This window comes from Scyliorhinus torazame, chromosome 22, assembly GCF_047496885.1.
Source record: "Scyliorhinus torazame isolate Kashiwa2021f chromosome 22, sScyTor2.1, whole genome shotgun sequence".
NCBI classification, from domain to species: Eukaryota; Metazoa; Chordata; class Chondrichthyes; order Carcharhiniformes; family Scyliorhinidae; genus Scyliorhinus; species Scyliorhinus torazame.
This window is the reverse complement of record NC_092728.1, coordinates 47,285,475-47,307,564: the sequence shown is the minus strand read 5'-3', so window position 1 is coordinate 47,307,564 and position 22,090 is coordinate 47,285,475. Positions and strand designations below refer to the sequence as shown.

Here is a 22,090-nt window from a genome sequence, read left to right as displayed (position 1 = left end):
ATTTCTCCTCCAGCGCCCCCAGGCTAGCAAAAGCACCGTTGATAAATAGGTCCCCCATCCTTTTAATCTCGGCCCAATGCCAGTTTAGGAATCCGCCATCTATCCTGCCCGGTGCAAACCTATGATTATTCCGTATTGGGGACCAAATTGAGGCCCCCAACTCACCCCGTGCCGTCTCCACTGCCCCCAGATCTTCAGTGTCGCCGCCACCACCGGGCTTGTGGTATACCGCGTCGGCGTAGCGGCAAAGGTGCAGTCACCAGCGCTCCCAAGATAGTGCCCACGCATGACGCCGCCTCTAATCTTTTCCACGCCACCCCCTCTCCCTCCATTACCCATTTCTGAATCATTGCTACATTGGCTGCCCAGTAATAACTACACAGGTTCGGTAGCGCCAGCCCACCCCTGTCCCGGCTACGCTCCAGAAACCGCCTCTTGACCCTCGGGGTTTTACTTGCCCATACAAACCCCATAATGCTCCTGCTTACTCGCTTAAAAAAGGCCTTGGGGATGAGGATGGGCAGGCACCGGAACACAAACAGGAACCTAGGGAGGACTGTCATCTTAACGGACTGCACCCTGCCCGCCAGGGAGAGTGGCAACACGTCCCATCTTCTAAAGTCTTCCTCCTTCTGGTCTGCCAAATTAAGCTGATGCAGGACCCCCCAACTCCTGGCCACCTGACTACCCAAATATTGGAAACTCCTCTCCGCCCTCTTAAGCGGCAGCTCCTCCAGCCCCCTTTCCTGGCCCCTCGCATGCACGACAAAGAGTTCACTCTTCCCCACGTTAAGCTTGTAGTCTGAGAAGTCCCCAAACTCCCTAAGGATCCGCATGACCTCGACCATCCCCTCCACTGGATCGATGTTCAAAATCAGGTCATAAGCATACAACGAGACCCGATGTTCCTCCCCTCCCCGGACCAACCCCCTCCAGTTTCTAGATTCCCTCAATGCCATGGCCAGCGGCTCAATTGACAAAGCAAACAGAGGGGACGGGGGCACCCCTGTCTCGTCCCACGGTACAACCTAAAATATTCTGATCTCCGCCGGTTCGTAGATACGCTCGCCACCGGGGCCTGGTATAACAATCTGACCCACCCTATGAACCCCTCCCCGAACCCAAACCTGCCAAGCACTTCCCATAGGTACTCCCACTCCACCCGATCAAAGGCCTTCTCCGCGTCCATTGCCGCCACCACTTCTGCCTCCCCACCCTCCGAGGGAATCATAATCACATTCAGGAGCCTCCGTACGTTTGCATTTAACTGCCTGCCCTTCACAAACACCGTCTGGTCCTCGTGTATCACTCCCGGGACACAATCCTCAATCCGTGTGGCCAGGACCTTTGCCAGCAACTTGGCATCTACATTAAGGAGCGAGATCGGCCTATATGAGCCACACTGCAGCGGGTCCTTGTCCCGCTTAAGGATCAGCGCCCGAGACATTCTAGGGGGGGGGGGGGGGGGGGGGGGGGGGGGGGGGGGAGAGAATCCCTTCCTCCCTCGCCTCTTTGAAGGTTCTCACCAGCAGCGGACCCAGCAGATCAACAAACGTCCGGTAAAATTCGACTGGGAACCCATCAGGCTCCGGGGCCTTGCCCGCCTGCATGCTATCCAACCCCGTAACCAGCTCCTCTATCCCAATCGGGGCCCCCAGGCCTTCCACTTGCTCCTCCTCCACTCTCGGGAACCTCAATTGGTCCAGGAACCGCCGCATCCCCTCCCCCCCTCCGGGGGTTCAGACTTATACAGGTTCCAATAGAAATCCCGGAATACCTCATTTATTTTAGCCGAACTCCGCACCGTGTTCCCCCCTCTGTCCCTGATTCCTCCAATTTCCCTTGCCACCTCCCTCTTGCGTAGCTGATGTGTCAGCATCCGTCTCGTCTTCTCCCCATATTTGTATACTGCCCCCTGCACCTTCCTCCACTGGATCTCCGCTTTCCCCGTGGTCAACAAATCAAATTCCGTTTGGAGGCTCCGCCGCTCCTTCAGCAGCCCCTCTTCAGGGGAATCCGCATGCCTCCTATCCACCCTTAATATCTCCCCCACCAACCTCTCCCTCTCCGTCCTCTCTCTCTTCTCCCTGTGAGCCCTAATTGAGATTGACTCTCCCCTAACCACCACTTTCAGAGCCTCCCAAACCACACCAACCGGTACTTCCCCATTATCATTGGCCTCTATGTATCTCTGAATGCACTCCTGGACCCGCCCACAAACCTCATCTGCCAACAGTCCCACGTCCAAGCGCCACAGTGGGCGCTGGTCCCTTTCCTCCCCCAACTCCACCCAGTGCGGGGTCCAATTGAAATTATTAACCTATTCAAATTGTGCGAAAAATTATGACAGTGGTCAAATTTAATTAATTGAACAGAGGCCTCACCTGGTGCTGGCTGCTGTGGAGGCAGATTGTGAGCATGATGTGCAGTGTGCTGAACCGATGATGGGACAGGCGATGGGGCAGCAAGGGGGGCACCCCGCAATGAATGATCCTGTGGGATTGATACAGAATGTTAAGGAGATCATGGAGAAAGAAAATCAGAAAAAGAACATGTGCTCAGCTGTAATCACCCAAACCAGCCCACAACAACGGCCCATATTATGCCTCAGTATCTGGAATGCGAAAATTACATCTGATGCATGGAGATACAAATGGGATTCTTTCGGTGGCGACATGTAGAAGAGCAGTCATACACAAGGTGGATCTCGCCCCATATTTACCCCATTTTGAGGAAATTTGGGCTGGAGTTTGATTAGATCAATGGGTTAAGATTCCCAGCCAAATGGATGCCCAATAAATAATAGACTAAGCAGGAGAAAAATTAGAAAACCATGTCAAACTTGGAAGCGTCGAGAGCTAGGTCTGTGAGGAAAATGGCAGAGGCTCCTGCAGCATCGGCGGCCACTCCATTAATCGCTAAGATGTTTCCTGGCATCTAGCGGGGGAACTTCAGAACCTATGGCAGAAGGTCTCGGAGGATCATGAAAGAGCAATTGAGGGGACGATGTCCTCTATTTGAGAGGCCTTGGCAAAAGTGGATGAAGTGTTTAAGGCGCAGGGTGCAGAGCTAAAAAGAGGTGGAGGCAGCTCTTTCAAGGCAAAGTGACCAGATCACCTGTCTGGAAATGGCGCAGGTGGCCGGTGACAAGGCATTGAGAGCCACGGTGGACTTTTTGGGAAATTGCTCCTGGAGACAGAACAAAGAAAAGTACAGCACAGGAACAGGCCCTTCGGCCCTCCAAGCCTGCGCCGACCATGCTGCCCGTCTAAACTAAAATCTTCTACATTTCCAGTGTCCGTATCCCTCTATTCCCATCCTATTCATGTAACTTAATGGTGGCTCGGTTGCAAGAGGATCTATCAAGATATTGGAGCAGAGCTGGCCACGAGGCGTGGAGCATTCAACAAACCAAGGTTGCATCGTATTGGAGGAATGTTTGATTTGGCGTGGTTTACCTGGTGCGCCTCCGAGTGACTTATCAATCGAAAGATTACTACTTTGAAACTCTGGAGGAGGCTGAGGCGTCTGTTCAGAAACATGAAATGGGATCGTGATAACTGTGTGAATTATATTGGTTGGGAGATGCATGTCTGGGGGTAGGAGTGGGAACTTTGGGGTTTTGGTGGTGTGTGTTTTGGGCGTTTTGGAGCTTTGTATCTGGATTTTTACTGTGGGTTTTGTGGGGTGGCTGTTGTTCATGTCTTTTTTTCCCCTTGGAACGATTAAAGTTAGATTTGGGTGGGGGAGGGACTGGTTGGCGCTCTGGGTTTATTTTTTGTTATGTTTATTACTCTGTATGGGGGCCGTCCTGCTAGCTAAATAGTTAGTTAACGGGAACGGAGAGATGGGAGAATCTGCAGCTGGATGAGAGGTTTAGCATGAGCTTTGGTGTTTGGGAGGGGGTGGTGGGGGTTTTTGTTTGCCTTGTTGTTGTTTGCTGGGTTAATTGGATGTGATGGTGGGGGTGTAGTTCACTGAAGTTGGCTGTAAACCTTTCTTTGTTCAGTCTTGATGGTGGATGTGGCGGCCATCTTGGGTGGGCCTGGTGTCGGCTCTCTTTGAGTAGTTGTTGGACTGCCAAGAGAAGGGCTGGGTGGGGCAAGTCTATCATTCGCGGTTTGACTGTAGGTCCGGTCATGTGAGAGTACCTTTAAGAAATGGGTGTTTAAGAAATGTACCTTTAAGAAATGGGTGTTTATCAGTGATGTCAGAGTGTGGGTGGAGCTGGGCTGTCTGTCAGCTTTTTACTTTCATTTTAGGCTGTTTGCAGCAGGGCGTGTTTTAGTTTCATTTTCAGTGTTGGAGCTGAAGACAGACAGAGTTGGTGCACTGTTGATCTCTCTGCCATGAAAAGACTATCCCTTGACCATTTGGTGAATACAGAATTATAAATGTTTTCAGTAGTGAATGTAAACCTTATGTGCTTCTGTTAAAAGGTGTTTCTTCTGTCTTCTGGATGTTGTTTGAGAAGTTATTAAGGATTACTTAGTGTTGTATTCTTTGGGGGTTGTATTTGAATTGATGGTTGCTAAGATGTTCACTGCATGTTTCAAAAAGGTTAACTTGAGTTCATAGAATAAACATTGTTTTGCTTTAAAAATTACTTTTCCATTTTTGCTGTACCACACCTGTAGAGTGGGCCGTGTGCTCCACATACCACAATCTATTAAAAAGTTGTGGGTCAGGTGAACTCCATGCTACACTTTGGGGTTCTCTAAACCCTGGCCCATAACAGTCCCGGGAAGTTGCGATTTTGGTTAATAAGAAAGTATATTGTTTGGCATTAAGATTCTGATAGATCCAAATGGGAGGTATGTAATGGTCAGTGGGTCGTTGATGGACACCCCGGTAGTCTGCACGGTAGCACAGTGATTAGCACTGTTTTGTCACAGTGCCATGATCCCAGGTTCAATTCCCAGCTTGGGTCACTGTCCGTGCAGAGTCTACATGTTCTCCCCCTGTCTGCGTGGGTTTCCTCCGGGTCCTCCGGTTTCATCTGTTATGGGCCAGAGTTTAGAGAATCCCAAAGTGTATCATGGAGTTCACCTGACCCACAACTTTTAATAGATTGTGGTATGGGGAGCACACAGCTCTCTATACAGGTATGGTACAGCAGAAAACAAAACAATGTTTATTCTATGAACTCAAGTTAACCTTTCTAAAACAAAGTGAACATCTTAGCAACTAGTAAATCAAATACACCCCCCAAAGAATAAAACACTAAGTAACCTGTATGCTGTCCTTTTATCATCCAAAAGACTTAACAAACCTTCAGACAGGAACACATTAGGATTACATTTAATACCGAGACCTTTTTACAATTCTGAGTTCGCCAAATGATCCATAGATAGTCTTTGTGTGGCAGAGATCAACAGCTGTGCAGCTCACTGAAAGAACACAGGCACACCCAAGCTCTTTCTCAAACTGAAACTAAAAAGCAGAAGTGGAGCTCAGCTCCACCCACACTCTGACATCACTCCAGTAACATGAGCAGGTACATTTCTTAAACACCCATTTCTTAAAGGGTACTCTCACATGACACATCCCACAAGTCTCGAAAGACATGTTGTTAGGCAGATTGGGCATTCTGAATTCTCCCTCAGTGTACCTGAAAAGGCACCAGAGAGTGTGGCAACTAGGGGATTTTCACAGTAACTTCATTGCAGTGTTAATGTAAGCCTACTTGCAACAATAATAAAAAATATTATTAGTCAGTGTATATGGGATGATGCAGATTTTTTCAACAAGTCGCTGGCTTCGGCTCTCGATTGGACTTACACCAGCTAATCCTGGGAGGGGACTTTAACGGTGTACTGAACCTTTGGCTGGATAGATCGAGCCCAAGTCTTTGGGTCCTTCTTGGATGGCAAATGCACTCTTGGCCTTTATGGAACACATGGGAGGGTGCAGACCCATGGAGTTTTTACACCCACGAGTAGATTTTTCTTTTTTCTCTCAGGTTCATACGAATGCCCTGAGCTCAAAATATTTCCAGCTGAAGAGAGACACAAGGCAGGGGTGTCCGTCCCTGCTAATGTTTGCCTTGGCAATTGAGCCTTTTGGCCATAGCATTGAGGTAATCTATTAGATGGAGGGGTGTAGGGGGGCAGGGAATGTAGGGCTTCTCTCTACTTGGATGATTTGTTGTGTATGTGACAGACCCTCTCCAAAGTCGAGGAGCTAATGAAGCTGCTTAGGAGTTTTGGCTCATTCTCGGGAATACAAATTTGAGCCGGGGCAAAAGTGAATGTTTTCCAGTGAATCTCCCATGGAGGGAAACAGAGCTGGGGAGGTTGCCTTTTTGCCTGCCAGGTCCAGCTTCCGTTATCTGGAAATCCTCATCTGTTCCTCATTTGACAAGCCCCTCATTCCGGGGATCATGGACCCTTTCCAAGGCCAGCACATCCTTCCTTAGATATGGGGCCCACAACTAATCCTTCCTTAGATATGGAGCCCACAACTAATCACAATATTCCAAATGGGGTCTGACCAGAGCTTTACACAGCCTCAGCAGTACATCCCTGCTCTTGTATTCCAGCCCTCTCAACATGAATGCCAACATTGCATTTGCCTTCCTAACTGCCAACCGAACCTGCATGTTAACCTTAAGACAATTTGAACTAGGACTCCAAAGTCCCTTTGCGCTGCTGATTTACGAAGTCTTTTCCCATTTAGAAAATAGTCTATGCCTCCATTTCTCCTTCCAAAGTGCATATCCTCACACTTTTCCACATTGTATTCCATCTGCCACTACTTTGCCCACTCTCCTAGCCTGTACAGGTCCTACTGCAGGCCCTCTGCTTCTTCAACACTATCTGTCCCTCTGTATGTCTTTGCATCATCTGTAAACATAGCAACAATGCCCTTAGTCCCAACATGGACTCCTGCGGAACACCACTAGTCACCGGCTGCCATCCTGAAAAGGACCCCTTTATCCCCACTCTCTGCCTTCTGCCAGTCAGCCAATCCTCTATCCATGCCAGTACCTTACCCCTAACACCATGGGCTCTTATCTTATCTAGTAGCCTCCTGTACGGCACCTTGTCAAAGGCCTTCTGGAAATCGAAATAGATCACGTCCACTGGTTCTCCCTTGTCTAACTTCCTCATTACCTTCGCAAAGAATTTGAACAGATTTGTCATGCTTGACCTCCCCTTGACGAATCAGTGCTGACTCAGTCCAATTTTACCATGCACTTCCCGTACTCCGCAATCGCATCCTTGGTTGTCGACTCTAAAATCTTACCGACAATCGAAGTTCGGCTAAATGACCTATAATTTCCTGTCTTCTGCCGCTCTCCCTTCTTAAACAGGGGCATTACATTAGCCATTTTCTAATCCTCTAGGACCCTTCCTGCCTCCAGTGATCCCACAATCTCCTCAACAATCTCCTTCATAACTCTGGGGTGTAGTCCATCCGGTCCGGGTGATTTATCCAGCTTCAGACCTTTCAGTTTCCCCAGCACCTTCTACTTAGTGATGGCCACTACATTCACCTTTGCTCCCCGACTCTCTTGACATTCTGGTCTGCCACTGGTGTCTTCCACTCTGAAGACTGATGCAATGTATCTATTCATTTTCTCTGCCATTTCTTTGTTCCCTATTACTATTGCGCCAGTCTCATTTTCCAGTGGCCAATGCCCATTCTTGTTTCTCTCTTACCTTTTATATGTTGAAAAAAAACTTTTGCAATCATCTTTTATATTGCTAGCTAGCTTAAATTCATATTTCATCTTTCCCTCCTTCTTGCTTTTTTAGGTGTTCTCTGCACGCTTCCCACTAACCTTCGCCACATTGTATGCTTTTTCTTTTATGTTGTCCTTAATTTCCCTTGGCAGCCATAATTGCCTTGTCCTCCTCCTTGGGATGAATTTCTGTTGTGCCTTCCGAATAACCCCCAAAAACACCTGTTCAACTGTCCTCCCTGCTAGACTTCCCTTCCAATCAACTCTGGCCAGCTGCTCCATCATGTTTTTGTAGTTTCCTTCATTCAACTGTAAAACCGTTACATCCACTTCCAGCTTCTCCGATTCCAGCTTCTCCCTCTCAAACTGCAGGGCGAATTCTATCAGATTGTGGTCACTGCCCCCGAAGCTTAAGTTCCCTAATCAAGTTTGACTCATTACACATCACCAAATGCAGAATTGCTTCTTCCCTAGTAGGCTCGACCACAAGCTGCTCCCAAAACAAAATCTCATAGACATTCTACAAATTCCTTCTTTTGGGATCCACTACCAACCTGATTTTCCTAGTCCACCTGCATATTGAAGCCCCCCTTGATTATTGTAATATTGCAATTTTTATATGCCTTCTCTATCTCCTGATTTATTTTTTGCCCCACATCCGAACTATTGCGAGGGGGATAGCTGGCCTCGTCTTTCAGTGCTTAGGACAGATGGTTAGTGGAGTGAATCGACATTTGCATTGAAACCCTCACAGTTGGATCATTAATTTAGATCATGCCTGAACTGTACTGCATAATATATTGTCAGTCTGTTTCATTACCCTGGCAATCAGCTGCAATGGATAAACTGTAGTGATCACGGAGTTGTTAATCCCTTAGGAAAAATAGTGCAATAAACCTACATATAACAGCATCTAAACCTCAAAAGCATACACAAAAGAAAACTATTCCAGCAGCAATCAGGCTAAATTGTATACATTCCTAAGTGGTCAAGGATGGAGTCTGCGGCCGTACATCACGTGGTTCCTTACTTATTTGGGCTTTTAGCGAAACAGAAAACTCATTCAATGCAGAAAGCGGATTAAATGCACAGAGCGAAAAAAAGAGAAAAACACAGGTTTGGGCCTTGCCAACTTTCTTTACCTCAAATTCTGAGTCACTGGAGTCAGGCTGTGTAGAGTGGGCTCCTGTGAGAAATGGCATTGGCTGACCCATCTTTGCCATTCGAGAAATTAATTTGGCTTTAGTGGTGTCTGGATTCTAGGAAAGAGGGAGAACAATTGCCTTAACTGTAAGCAACAACAAGGAAAAGATAATTCTTTAAATTCTTCTCTATTTCAGGGAGTGAACCAACCGTTGAGTGCTAAATTTCAGTTTGTTACTGGAATATAAAAGTGGAATGGGTGGGCTACAAAGTGTTCAGTTAAGAAATGCAATAGCTTATCAAAGTTCTGTGCTGTGGAAGTGTTTGATCGTGCATTTACATCCACAAACTCTCCACATGCCAAGTGTCCATTTTCAGTCACATCACATTACAGGAAAGTCAGAGGAAGGAGGGAGGAGGAGAGCTGGATGCAGCTCTTCCATACTTCACTGGAGATCAACAGTAGCAGATATCAGGAACTAGTTGTCGGATTGCTTTTCCAATTGAGGATTGGTACAGGAAATAAGTGCAAGAGAGAGGGCAGTAGAAATACATTGGCCAAAGGGAAAATGAAAAGATAGTTGAAAAGCAGGCAGGGGTCACAGTGCAACAAGTGGAACTCGTACTTACTGCCAGCATGTCACTGAGTGAATTTGACTTGGCCCGCACCACATGCTCTCTGAAAAGGTTGAAAAACAGGAATATAGTCATGCTTATCAACAGCTTCTTAATGATGAGCCTTTTCCCTCGTCAAATCCAAAAATATTTCAGATAATTCACTGCATTCCAAAAATGCTAAGCCACAAACCCCCACCCCCACCCCACCATTTCAATTTTACCAAATGTATGCAAAACAGAGGTGCAGCAAGGGAAGTCGTACACTGAAGCAGACAGTCCTCATTGATGTGGAGTAGAACCTATGACACAAGTATTTTGATGCAGTAGTACAAGCCAAACAGCTGAGCCACTGCATTATGACAGGCACTGAACTAAAGCACTGTTCTATCAAGTGTCTGGCTGTACCAACATCTGCAGCACAAGTTTCTGACAAAATGCAAAATATTTGTGGTTCGAATTCAGGACAATTTTTAAATATGTCTTTCACAGGATACGGGCATCGCTGGCAAAAGTAGCCATTATTCCCCCCCCCCCCGCCCCACACACACACACAATGGTCCTTCTGGCGACCATATGTAGGACAGTGACCACTTTGTGGAACACCTCCATTCAGTTTGCAAGCATGATCCCAAACCATCGGTTGCCTGTCATTTGAATTCTCCACCTTGCTCTCACGGGAACCTCCCGCCCTCTGACTGAAGTGAAGCTCAATATAAGATCAAGCAAGAGCACCTCATCTCTCAATTAGGCATTTTTTAAATAAAAAATTTTTAGAGTACCCAATTATTTTTTCCAATTAAGGGGCAATTTAGCGCGGCCAATCCACTTAACTTGCACATATTTGGGTTGTGGGGGTGAAACCCACGCAGACACGGGGAGAATGTGCAAACTCCACACGGACAGTGACCCAGGGCCGGGATTTGAACCCGGGTCCTCAGCGCCGTAGGCAGCAATGCTAACCACTATGCCACAGTGCTGCCCACCCAATTAGGCATTTTACAGCCTTCCAGACTCAACACTTGAGTTTAACAATTTCAGATTGTAATCTCTCCCCATTTTGTTTCCTTTCTTCCCCCCCCATGTTTCAGTCTTTCATGTTTATCACTACTTTGTTTTTAGACAGCAGCTGTTCATCGTGATCAATCCACACCTGCTCAGAGCACATCTTCTATTTCTTAATTGTGCCCTTGGCCCAGCACGGCCAACTCTGGTCATTTAATCGCTCCTTCCACCTTATCACAGAACTTTCCTTTGTTCTTTTTCCCACTGTCCTCCCTTTCACTTGCTTAAAGCCTATCTAACTTTTCTCAGTTCTGATGAAAAGTGATAGACCTGAAATATTAACTCTGTTCCTCTCTCCACAGATGTTGCCAAACCTGCTGAGAATTTGCAACCTGTTCTGCCTTTTGCATGCTGTGGCGGTTCAGCTTCAGAGCATCTGCACTTCAGCACGAATTCTAATATTTTATGCTGTCCTTTCTCACACAGGCAGCTTCAGCAATAGGTCACCAACACTCAAAATAGAAAACATAACTCTAACTATACCAAAGGACATTTTAATCAACTTATATTTAGATATTTTAAGTCAGAGGAGCAGAAAAGGCTGCAAGCTCGCAACATTCTACACCTTCCATACCCAGGCTTTGGAGGCACAGACACTGGTGCTGGGATCGAAGTTTCCATGGCCAGGCTCTCTATACTGGGGGCTGGTGAAGATGCAACTGAATCATGAGAGCTGGTACTCTGCTTGTCGAATCCAGATTCCTTTGCAAACTTTGCCTATGACAGAGATGACAGTAAGAAAGTCAACTTTATAGTACATAAACATCCAAACATCACCTCTGTGCCCCATCCCTGCCACTGATTCACTTAACTGAGGAAGCAACCAAGCAATGATCATAGTTTAGTATTTAGTTTGACTCTCGATGCAAGCATGCAACACCAAGTTGACAAGCCAAATGGCCTCATTCTGTGCTGTACCTATTCTATGATATTTCAGCTGGTCTTGAAAGGTCAGGATATACAAAAATAAATTCTTAAAGAGAAACACCACACACTGCCCAAAATCGTCATACACTAGTTTTCAGGAAAACTTGCTCTATATTGGCCTATGTGCATTCACCCCCAAAGTCATCATTGCACAACCGCTCCATATTATTATTCGCTCACACATTCAAACTGAACCATTCTACTGGACCCACAACCAATCTCGTGCCAGTCTTCAAAGTTGGTGTCAATTCCACGCACAGCGATCCAACCGAAGTGGACGGAAAGAAGTTACCAAGCTCTCTATTCGCAAGATAACCTGGACCCTGGACATGGTTGAGTCTCACCCCAAAGTGGGATGGTGCAGGAGGGAGGATTTCAGATTTCTGGATAATTTGGGCTCATTCTGGGGTCGGTGGGACCTCTACAAACAGGAGGTCTACACCTGGACCAGAGGGGTACCAATATCCTGGGGGGGAAATTTGCTAATGCTCTTCAGGAGGGTTTAAACTAGTTCAGCAGGGGCTTGGGAACCTGAATTGTAGCTCCAGCATACAGGAGGTTGAGAGTAGTGAGGTCATGAGTAAGGTTTCAAAGTTGCAGGAGTGTACCGGCAAGCAGGAAGGTGGTTTAAAGTGTGTCTTCTTCAATGCCAGGAGCATCCGGAATAAGGTGGGTAAACTTGCGGCATGGGTTGGTATCTGGGACTTCGATGTTGTGGCCATTTCGGAGACATGGATACAGCAGGGACAGGAATGGTTGTTGCAGGTGCCGGGGTTTAGATATTTCAGTAAGCGCAGGGAAGGTGGTAAAAGAGGGGGAGGGGTGGCATTGTTAGTCAAGGACAGTATTACGGTGGCAGAAAGGACGTTTGATGAGGACTCGTCTACGGAGGTAGTATGGGCTGAGATTAGAAACAGGAAAGGAGAGGTCACCCTGTTAGGGGTTTTCTATAGGCCTCCGAAAAGTTCCAGAGATGTAGAGGAAAGGATTGCAAAGATGATTCTGGATAGGAGCGAAAGCAACAGGGTAGTTGTTATGGGGGATTTTAAGTTTCCAAATATTGACTGGAAACGCTATAGTTCGAGTACTTTAGATGGGTCCGTTTTTGCCCAATGTGTGCAGGAGGGTTTCCTGACACAGTATGTAGATAAGGCCAACGAAGGCGAGGCCATATTCGATTTGGTACTAGGTAATGAACCAGGACAGGTGTTAGATTTGGAGGTAGGTGAGCACTTTGGTGATAGTGATCACAATTCGATTACGTTTACTTTAGTGATGGAAAGGGATAGATATATACCGCAGGGCAAGAGTTATTTCTGGGGGAAAGGCAATTATGATGCGATGAGGCAAGACTTAGGATGCATCGGATGGAGAGGAAAACGGCAGAGGATGGGCACAATGGAAATGTGGAGCTTGTTCAAGGAACAGATACTGCGTGTCCTTGATAAGTATGTACCTGTCAGGCAGGGAGGAAGTGGTCGAGCAAGGGTACCGTGGTTTACTAAAGCAATCGAAACACTTGCCAAGAGGAAGGAGGCGGCTTATGTAAAGATGAGACATGAAGGATCAGTTAGGGTGCTCGAGAGTTACAAGTTAGCTAGGAAGGACCTAAAGAGAGAGCTAAGACGAGCCAGGAGGGGACATGAGAAGTCTTTGGCAGGTAGGATCAAGGATAACCCTAAAGCTTTCTATAGATATATCAGATATAAACGAATGACTAGGGTAAGAGTAGGGCCAGTCAACGACAGTAGTGGGAAGTTGTGCGTGGAGTCCGAGGAGATAGGAGAGGTGCTAAATGAATATTTTTTGTCAGTATTCACACAGGAAAAAGACAATGTAGTCGAGGAGAATACTGAAATTCAGGCTACTAGACTAGAAGGGCTTGAGGTTCATAAGGAGGAAGTGTTAGCAATTCTGGAAAGTGTGAAAATAGATAAGTCCCCTGGGCCGGATGGGATTTATCTTAGGATTCTCTGGGAAGCTAGGGAGGAGATTTCTGAGCCTTTGGCTTTGATCTTGAAGTCATCTTTGGCGACAGGAATAGTGCCAGATGACTGGAGGATAGCAAATGTTGTCCCCTTGTTCAAGAAGGGGACTGGAGAGAACCCCGGTAACTATAGACCAGTGAGCCTTACTTCTGTTGTGGGCACAATCTTGGAAAGGTTTACAAGAGATAGGGCGTATAATCATCTGGAAAGGAATAATTTGATTAGAGATAGTCAACACGGTTTTGTGAAGGGTAGGTCCTGCCTCAAAAACCTTATTGAGTTCTTTGAGAAGGTGACCAAACAGGTGGATGAGGTAAAGCAGTTGATGTGGTGTATATGGATTTCAGTAAAGCGTTTGATAAGGTTCCCCACGGTAGGCTACTGCAGAAAATACGGAGGCATGGGATTCAGGGTGATTTAGCAGTTTGGATCAGAAACTGGCTAGCTGGAAGAAGACAAAGGGTGGTGGTTGATGGGAAATGTTCAGACTGGAGTCCAGTTATTAGTGGTGTACCACAAGGATCTGTTTTGGGGCCACTGCTGTTTGTCATTTTTATAAATGACCTGGAGGAGGGCGTAGAAGGATGGGCGAGTAAATTTGCCAATGACACTAAAGTCGGTGGAGTTGTGGACAGTGCGGACGGATGTTACAAGTTACAGAGGGACATGGATAAGCTGCAGCGCTGGGCTGAGAGCTGGCAAATGGAGTTTAATGCAGAAAAGTGTGAGGTGATTCATTTTGGAAGGAATAACAGGAAGACTGAGTACTGGGCTAGTGGTAAGATTCTTGGCAGTGTGGATGAGCAGAGAGATCTCAGTGACCATGTACATAGATCCCTGAAAGTTGCCACCCAGGTTGAGTGGGTTGTTAAGAAGGCATACGGTGTGTTAGCTTTTATTGGGAGATGGATTGAGTTTCGGAGACATGAGGTCATGTTGCAGCTGTACAAATCTCTGGTGCGGCCGCATTTGGAGTATTGCGTGCAATTCTGGTCGCCGCATTATAGGAAGGATGTGGAAGCATTAGAAAGGGTGCAGAGGAGATTTACCAGAATGTTGTCTGGTATGGAGGGAAGATCTTATAAGGAAAGGCTGAGGGACTGGAGGCTGTTTTCATTAGAGAGAAGAAGGTTAAGAGGTGACTTAATTGAGGCATACAAGATGATCAGAGGATTGGATAGTGAGAGCCTTCTTCCTCGGATGGTGATGTCTAGCACGAGGGGACATAGCTTTAAATTGAGGGGAGATAGATATAAGACAGATGTCAGAGGTAGGTTCTTTACTCAGAGAGTAGTAAGGGCGTGGAATGCCCTGCCTGCAACAGTAGTGGACTCGCCAACACTAAGGGCATTCAAATGGTCATTGGATAGACATATGGACGATAAGGGAATAGTGTCGATGGGCTTTCGTGTGGTTTCACAGGTCGGCGCAACATCGAGGGCCGAAGGGCCTGTACTGCGCTGTAATGTTCTATGTTCTATGAAAACCCTACTTCAAGTACCCAAACGTTCAGTCATCAGACTGCCCAATTACCCATATTAGCTGACACTCACCCTTTTAACCTCCACCTCAAAGACCAGCGTCGCATCGGGTGGAACCCGGTTGGGTATTCCCTGTGATCCATATGCCAAACTTGATGGTATGATCAACAGTCTCTTGCCATTTTTCTTCATTCCCAGCATCCCAACCTCCCAACCCTACAAAATACACCAGTTACAAAGTTTAGCAAAGAAAACTCACGACAGTTTAATGTGGAACTACAGAGAAAGTATCAATAAAAGTAACCACATAGCTGCTGATTATCATTAAAAATCCAACATGTTCAACGAGGTTCTTAGAAAAGTAAATCTGCCATCCTTTGGTTTGGCTTATGTTAACACCAGCTCCACCCCAACATGACTGACTTTCATAATTTCCTTTAAGTGACCAAACAAATCATGCTTGAGGAAGTGGCACTAAATGCTAACCTTGCACCCGCATCCTGAGAAAGAACAAAAGGGAAAAGTTTAAAAAGCATTTTGGAATTATAACCACAGTATGACTGAATCAATCAATAGGGTTTCAATGTTGGGGGGCAGGCAGGGTGCAAGCAACATCCCTCTTAAAGGCAAAAGGGGTACTTCTAAAATGCGACAATCACGGCCCGAGACCTGGATTAATCAAAATGCAGCTTATGAGGGTGTGGTTGGTGAGGGTTAAAATGAGTACTGAGGCAAATAGGAAACAAAAATAGTTTTTAAAAGATGTGCGGGGTTGGGGGGAGGGGGGGGAAGAAGAGAGAGAGAGAGAGAGAGGAGGAAAGGGACTACCAAAATAAATAGCAGATAGTCTAAAGGATAAAGGTCAAAAGCTTGTAAAAGTAGGGGGGAGGGGAAAGTGGATAATTAAAATCAAAATTAGACAAGTGCCCAGACCCTACAGTTTCCATGCGGAGATCCTTCAACAAAGCATTACAGAATTTGGGAATATGGCCTGAAGATTGGATGGCAACAAATGTTACACTCCTGGTTACAAAATAAAAGACAAAGGGACATGTCAAGTAACTGAAGGCTAGTGAGGTTAATATCAGTGGTGGGAAATTCTAGAATCCGGAGAATCTAAGGGAACAAAACCAGGCAGGAACATAAAGGCTACAGCAGGCAACGATTCCCACCATCAGTACATGTTGAAAAAATGTACTTTCAATGCTAACAATGACCATGATATAGGGACATGTTGGAGATGAGGTGGAAGCCAATATTTAGAAAGAAAGAGAAGGAAAACTGGAGGATGATAAAACAAAATACACGAGGATGCATGAAGCTACTCTGCAGTTGTTACAAGACACACAATATGCAAAGTTGCAACTTGACCCAGCTCATGGGCAAGAGACAGCTACATTATAGTGAATTACTTTGATTACTTTAATGTGCATTCCAAGATTCTAGTCCCACAGCCTATTTGAATTCTCCCCCCATTATCCATGCCCCAAGCCACATCCCATTCTTTTCATCACCAACCCCACCCTACACCTTCCCATTCTAATCCTGTCCACAGTCTTTGGACCTACCTTTATCACCTTCCCAGATCCCATTTTCAGCCGCAGCAACTTGTCTCTGTTTACATTCGTATCAAAAACCTGAAAAATAGCAATGTTTGAAAGAGCAACTATGACAAGGGGCATCAAACTACATAAAACCTCCACCTATTTTCCTGGGAACGATCGCTTCAAGTAGTATTGCATTGAACTCTACCCAATGTGAACCTAGCACCCATGAGTAATGCTCGATCTGGGATTTGTCAAGTTTTGGCATCAACCACAGGTCAATGAAACACTGGCCCACAGTGGTATTCTCTTCATTAAAATGTTAAAATTGGGGAATATTTCCAGAATTAGATCTCCCAGCCCAAGCATCCCCCCCAAATTGCTCACAGTTAATTAAAAGTCAAGAGAATGGACAGTCCACCCATATCAGATCATAGAATTTACAGTGCAGAAGGAGGCCATTCGGCCCATCGAGTCTGCACCGGTTCTTGGAAAGAGCACCCTACCCAAGGTCAACACCTCCACCCTATCCCCTTAACCCAGTAACCCCGCCCAACACTAAGGGCAATTTTGGACACTAAGGGCAATTTAACATGGCCAATCCACCTAACCTGCACATCTTTGGACTGTGGAAGGAAACCGGAGCACCCGGAGGAAACCCACGCACACACGGGGAGGATGTGCAGACTCCGCACAGACAGTGACCCAAGTCGGAATCGAACCTAGGACCCTGGAGCTGTGAAGCAATTGTGCTATCCAAAATGCTACCGTGCTGCCCCCGTGGATCAATGTCACGCCAAGTCAGTCAATCGAGGGTTCAAATCCCATTCTAAATATTTGAACACAAAGTCTGCACTGACTTCAATATAGCACTGAGGAGATGTCATCTTGCATAGGTGACAAACTGAAGCTCCAATCTGGTCTCTGGGGTAGACACAAAAGATTCCAGAGCACTATTTGAAGGCTGGAAAGGGAAGATCCTCCCAGTGTACTAATCAAAATTTATCCCTCAATCATCATTGATAAAACAGACTGTGGGTCCTTGTGCAAATCGACCACCATGCTTCATCCATTAAAACAATAACTACATTTCATAAATACTTTATTGGCTGTAAAGCACTTTAGGACAGCTCAGATCATGAAACATGTGATATAAAGTTTCTCCTTTCTTTCTAATGCTGCACACCTGCAAGTACACATGCAGACCTCTCCGGGTGGGAGAATAGTAATGGGCAGCACAGTAGCACTGTTGCTTCACAGCGCCACGGTCCCAGGTTCAATTCCCAGCTTGGGTCACTGTCTGTGCGGAGTCTGCACGTTCTCCGTGTCTACGTGTGTTTCCGCCGAGTGCTCCGGTTTCCTCTGAAGTCCCGAAAGACATGCTGTTAGGTGAATTGGACATTCTGAATTCTCCCTCTGTGCACCCGAACAGGCACCGGAATGTGGCGACTAGGGGCTTTTCACAGTAACTTCATTGCAGTGTTAATGTAAGCCTACTTGTGACAATAAAGATTATTATTATTAATTAAAGGTGGGCAGTGTAAACAAGGGTTACAATGTCAAATTGGTGCCACAAACGCACTAGGATGCAGAGTAAAGCTGCTTCTGCTCTGCCCCAACACACTTCGGCAGAGCAATTACTACATCAGTGTCTTTTTTCTATTTCCTACAATAGTCAGTGTGATCTTGGAGATTATAAATTCAGTCCTATTAGCATGCTTTAGATTTTAAATTAAATTAAGCAAACAGGTCAAATCAAGTCAAAAGCAGCACAAACCTGGGACCCTGCAGCCACCACATCAGTCTGGGTTGCATTTGGAAGGCCACTACTGAACCAACCAGTGTCCTCAAGAATCTAACAGCGAACATTTAAACTCAATCCAGTTCAAGATGGTCCACAGGGCCCACATGACGGCAGCCCGAATGAGCAGATTCTTTCAGGAGGCGGAGGACAGGTGTGGGTGGTATGGGAGGAGCCCGGCGAACCATATACATATGTTTTGGGCATGTCCGAAGTGGAGGGGATTCTGGCAGGGATTCGCGGACGTTATGTCAGAAGTCCTGGAAGGGAGGGTAACTGCGAGTCCAGAACTGGCAATATTTGGGGTATCAAAGATCTGAGGGCCGGGGGAAGGGGGAGGTAGGCCGATGTCCTGGCCTTCTCCTCCCTGGTGGCCCGGAGACGGATTTTGCTGGGATGGAGGAACTCTGAGCCCCCAAAGGCAGGAGTGTGGGTCAGCGATATGGCAGGGTTTCTCAGTCTGGAAAAAAATCAAGTTTGCCTCGAGAGGATCAAAATGGGTTCGCCCGGAGATGGCAACCGATCATCGATTTCTTCAAGGAAAATTAAACGTAGCAGCAAAGGGGGGGGGGGGGAAACAAGAGGTATGGCAATGTTAGATAAGGACAGGGAACTTAGTATATGGGTAATTAAGGAATAGGGCGGGGGTAGTAGGGGACGTTGATTTCAGTTTTTGTTCGTTTAGGTGGTTTGCGTGTGTCCGCCCGCGCGGTTGTTTAAGAAATATTAATAGATTAGCATAGAATTTACAGTGCAGAAGGAGGCCATTCGACCCATCGAGTCTGCACCGGCTCTTGGAGAAGAGCACCCTACCCAAGGTCAACACCTCCACACCCTATCCCCATAACCCAGCAACCCCACCCAACACTAAGGGCAATTTTGGACATTAAGGGCAATTTTTTTATCATGGCCATTCCACCTAACCTGCACATCTTTGGACTGTGGGAGGAAACCGGAGCACCCGGAGGAAACCCACGCACACACGGGGAGGACGTGCAGACTCCGCACAGTCAGTGACCCAAGCCGGAATCGAACCTGGGACCCTGGAGCTGTGAAGCAATTGTGCTATCCACTATGCTACCGTGCTGCCCATTGCAGAAGCAAAGAAATACTTAAACTGAGGGTCTGGGAAGTGTTAAATGTGTTAAACTGTGAAAATGACAAATGCTTCAATAAAATATTTTCTAAAAAAAAAAACATTTAAACTCTAGCTTTGCGGCCAAAATGCCAAACAGGCTTTAGGCAGACCGGATTTTAAGTACAATATAATCCTTAACATTTAGTGGACCGGAGAACAAGTTTAGAGCAGCCAGAAACCATGGGATTGAGCCATGATTCGGAGTTAATTCCACCTCTTGAACTTCCCCTACCTGCCCAAATGTGTGGTTCTGGTAAAGCCAACCTGTGTAGGACACTTCCAGAGAGTCACCCGTTTCGATTGCCTGCCCTTCTCCTGGGATCAGATCCTGGATCAGCACCGACTCCAATGTTGAGGTGCTGTTGCATTTGGCTAAACACACCTGCGCAGAAGCAAAGAGAGACTTAAACTGAGGGTCTGGGAAGGCGACATGCTAAAACTGGTCAAAAGAAAATGTTAGCTCAAATCTACCAAGCAAGTGACAATCAGTAAAGAATGATGACATCAGCCCCACCAATTCTGTACCCCATACACAACACATATTTACACAATCACCCAAGCACAAATTAATCAGCATCACTAATCTGTACTAAAATACTTTTTAGATCTTCAGTGACAAAGGCACAACAGGCAAGAGTTCAAGCTGAAAATAAATCACTTTTCAATGCAATTAGGAGAATAGAATCCCTACAGTGCAGGAGGCTATTCAGCCTATCGAGTCTGCACCAACTCTCTGAAAGAGCACCCTACCTAGACCCACACCCACACCCTATCCCTGTAACTACAGTTATCCTTTTAGACACCAAGGAGCAATTCAGCATGTCCAATCCATCTAATCTGTACATTTTTGGACGGTGGGAGAAACCGGAGCACCCAGAGGAAACCCACACAGACACGGGGAGAATATACAAACTTCACAGAGTCACCCAAGTTTGAAATTGAACCCGGGTCCCTGGCTGTGAGGCAGCAGTGCTGACCACTGTAATTAAAACAGGGCAATCCCAAATTACTTGATCAACCCAAGAAAATAGGGCTGAAGGCCGCAATCCTGCCGACTACGCATCGTCGGGCAGCACGGTAGCATTGTGGATAGCACAATTGCTTCACAGCTCCAGGGTCCAAGTTCGATTCCCGGCTTGGGTCACTGTCTGTGCGGAATCTGCACATTCTCCCTGTGTGCGCGTGGGTTTCCTCCGGGTGCTCTGGTTTCCTCCCACAGTCCAAAGATGTGCAGGTTAGGTGGATTGGCCATGCTAAATTGCCCTTAGTGTCCAAAATTGCCCTTAGTGTTGGGTGGGGTTACTGGGTTATGGGGATAAGGTGGAGGTGTGGACTTTGGGTAGGGTGCTCTTTCCAAGAGCCGGTGCAGACTCGATGGGCCGAATGGCCTCCTTTTGTACTGTAAATTCTATGAAAATTTACACAAGAAATATATTATAAGAATTTCTTGATTCAAACAGGCAGAATAGAAAAGAATGGATGCAATACTTTAAATAGTCTTATCTTGGTGAATATGGATTTAAAAAAGTAGAGAAAATGAATTGTCACCATGCATCTAATCTTCTGCAATAGCTTTGGCTTTGGCGATGGCAGATAGGTAGTGGCAGTAACTCGATAACCAATAATATCATGGAGATCACACATCAGTTCGGTGGATGTGATCTGTACTCTCATTTATTATAACTCAACCATGATTCTAAACAAAAATGTCTGCTTCTCGGGTGCTGCCTCGTAAAGATCTTCATACAAAATATACAGGGGCCAGAATGGCTCTGTGTGAATGATGATCCAGCAGACAAGTGTGAAGGCAGTCAAAGGAGATATGATTCACCAACACGTCATTTACCAATTATGGCAGTGGTAAAGTGGTTATATGACAGATATTATGGGCGAGGCGTTTTCAGAACCCCAAAATGTATCATGGAGTTCAACCAACCTCACCCTTTAATGTATTTGTTGCTTTTCCTAGCACAGGGCTTTTTTCCCCTAGGTGTGAGATTACAATTATGGACACGTGGGTTTTTAAACACAAAACACTGTTTATTCCATGAACTCAACTTAACATCTTAAATAAATATTGGATCTCTTCACACCCCTTACTTCAAAGATAACTCAGAAAATATTGCAACAGTAAATAACTCTTTAAAATGTTCCTTCAAACTTCCAAGAGACTTAACACCTTTAAACAGTATCACATCAGGTTAAAGGATATATATATTTTCTGTAGAATGGCAGAGATATATTAGCTTGGTTGACTTCAACTCCAGCACCTTGCTTTTTTCCTGCAGCTCTCTGGACACACACAGACACACACAACCGGCTTTCTCCAACTGCAAAACTAAACTGCAAAACTTGCAGCTCGCTGGAAACACACAGACACACACACACTGCTTTTTAAACTGCAACTAAAAACCTGCAAAATGGCTGTCCTGAGCTGGGCTCCACCCACTCTATGACATCACTGTTTTCTTAAAGGTATATTGCTTAAACATCCAGTTCTTAAAGGCACTCTCGCAGGACAGCTCCCCCCAAGAAAAAAAACGCCATCAACTTCAAGGTGGTTTCATTTTTCACCTTTGCACCATCAATTAAGAAATGTACACAGTAAATATACCTTTTCGTTTTTTAAAAAAACCACATGCAAACAGGTATAATAATATAGTCCATTCTTCTTGTTCTTCTTCCTCCAACCAAAATCCTT

At 46.0% G+C, this 22,090-nt stretch overlaps 1 protein-coding gene across 2 annotated transcripts in view; it reads right to left on the bottom strand.

Annotated features, from left to right (window-relative positions):
* fkbp15b (FKBP prolyl isomerase family member 15b) overlaps positions 1 to 22,090 on the bottom strand; it is a 171,687-nt gene that overhangs the window by 86,969 nt on the left and 62,628 nt on the right. For both annotated transcript variants that reach the window (XM_072488175.1, XM_072488176.1), the window contains exons 7-13: positions 19,622 to 19,771; positions 16,475 to 16,543; positions 14,979 to 15,122; positions 11,085 to 11,227; positions 9,461 to 9,509; positions 8,830 to 8,946; positions 2,385 to 2,493 (exon numbers count right to left, since the gene is read on the bottom strand). In XM_072488175.1, the coding sequence (XP_072344276.1) occupies positions 2,385 to 2,493; positions 8,830 to 8,946; positions 9,461 to 9,509; positions 11,085 to 11,227; positions 14,979 to 15,122; positions 16,475 to 16,543; positions 19,622 to 19,771 (781 nt within the window). The remainder of the gene's footprint in view (positions 1 to 2,384; positions 2,494 to 8,829; positions 8,947 to 9,460; positions 9,510 to 11,084; positions 11,228 to 14,978; positions 15,123 to 16,474; positions 16,544 to 19,621; positions 19,772 to 22,090) is intronic.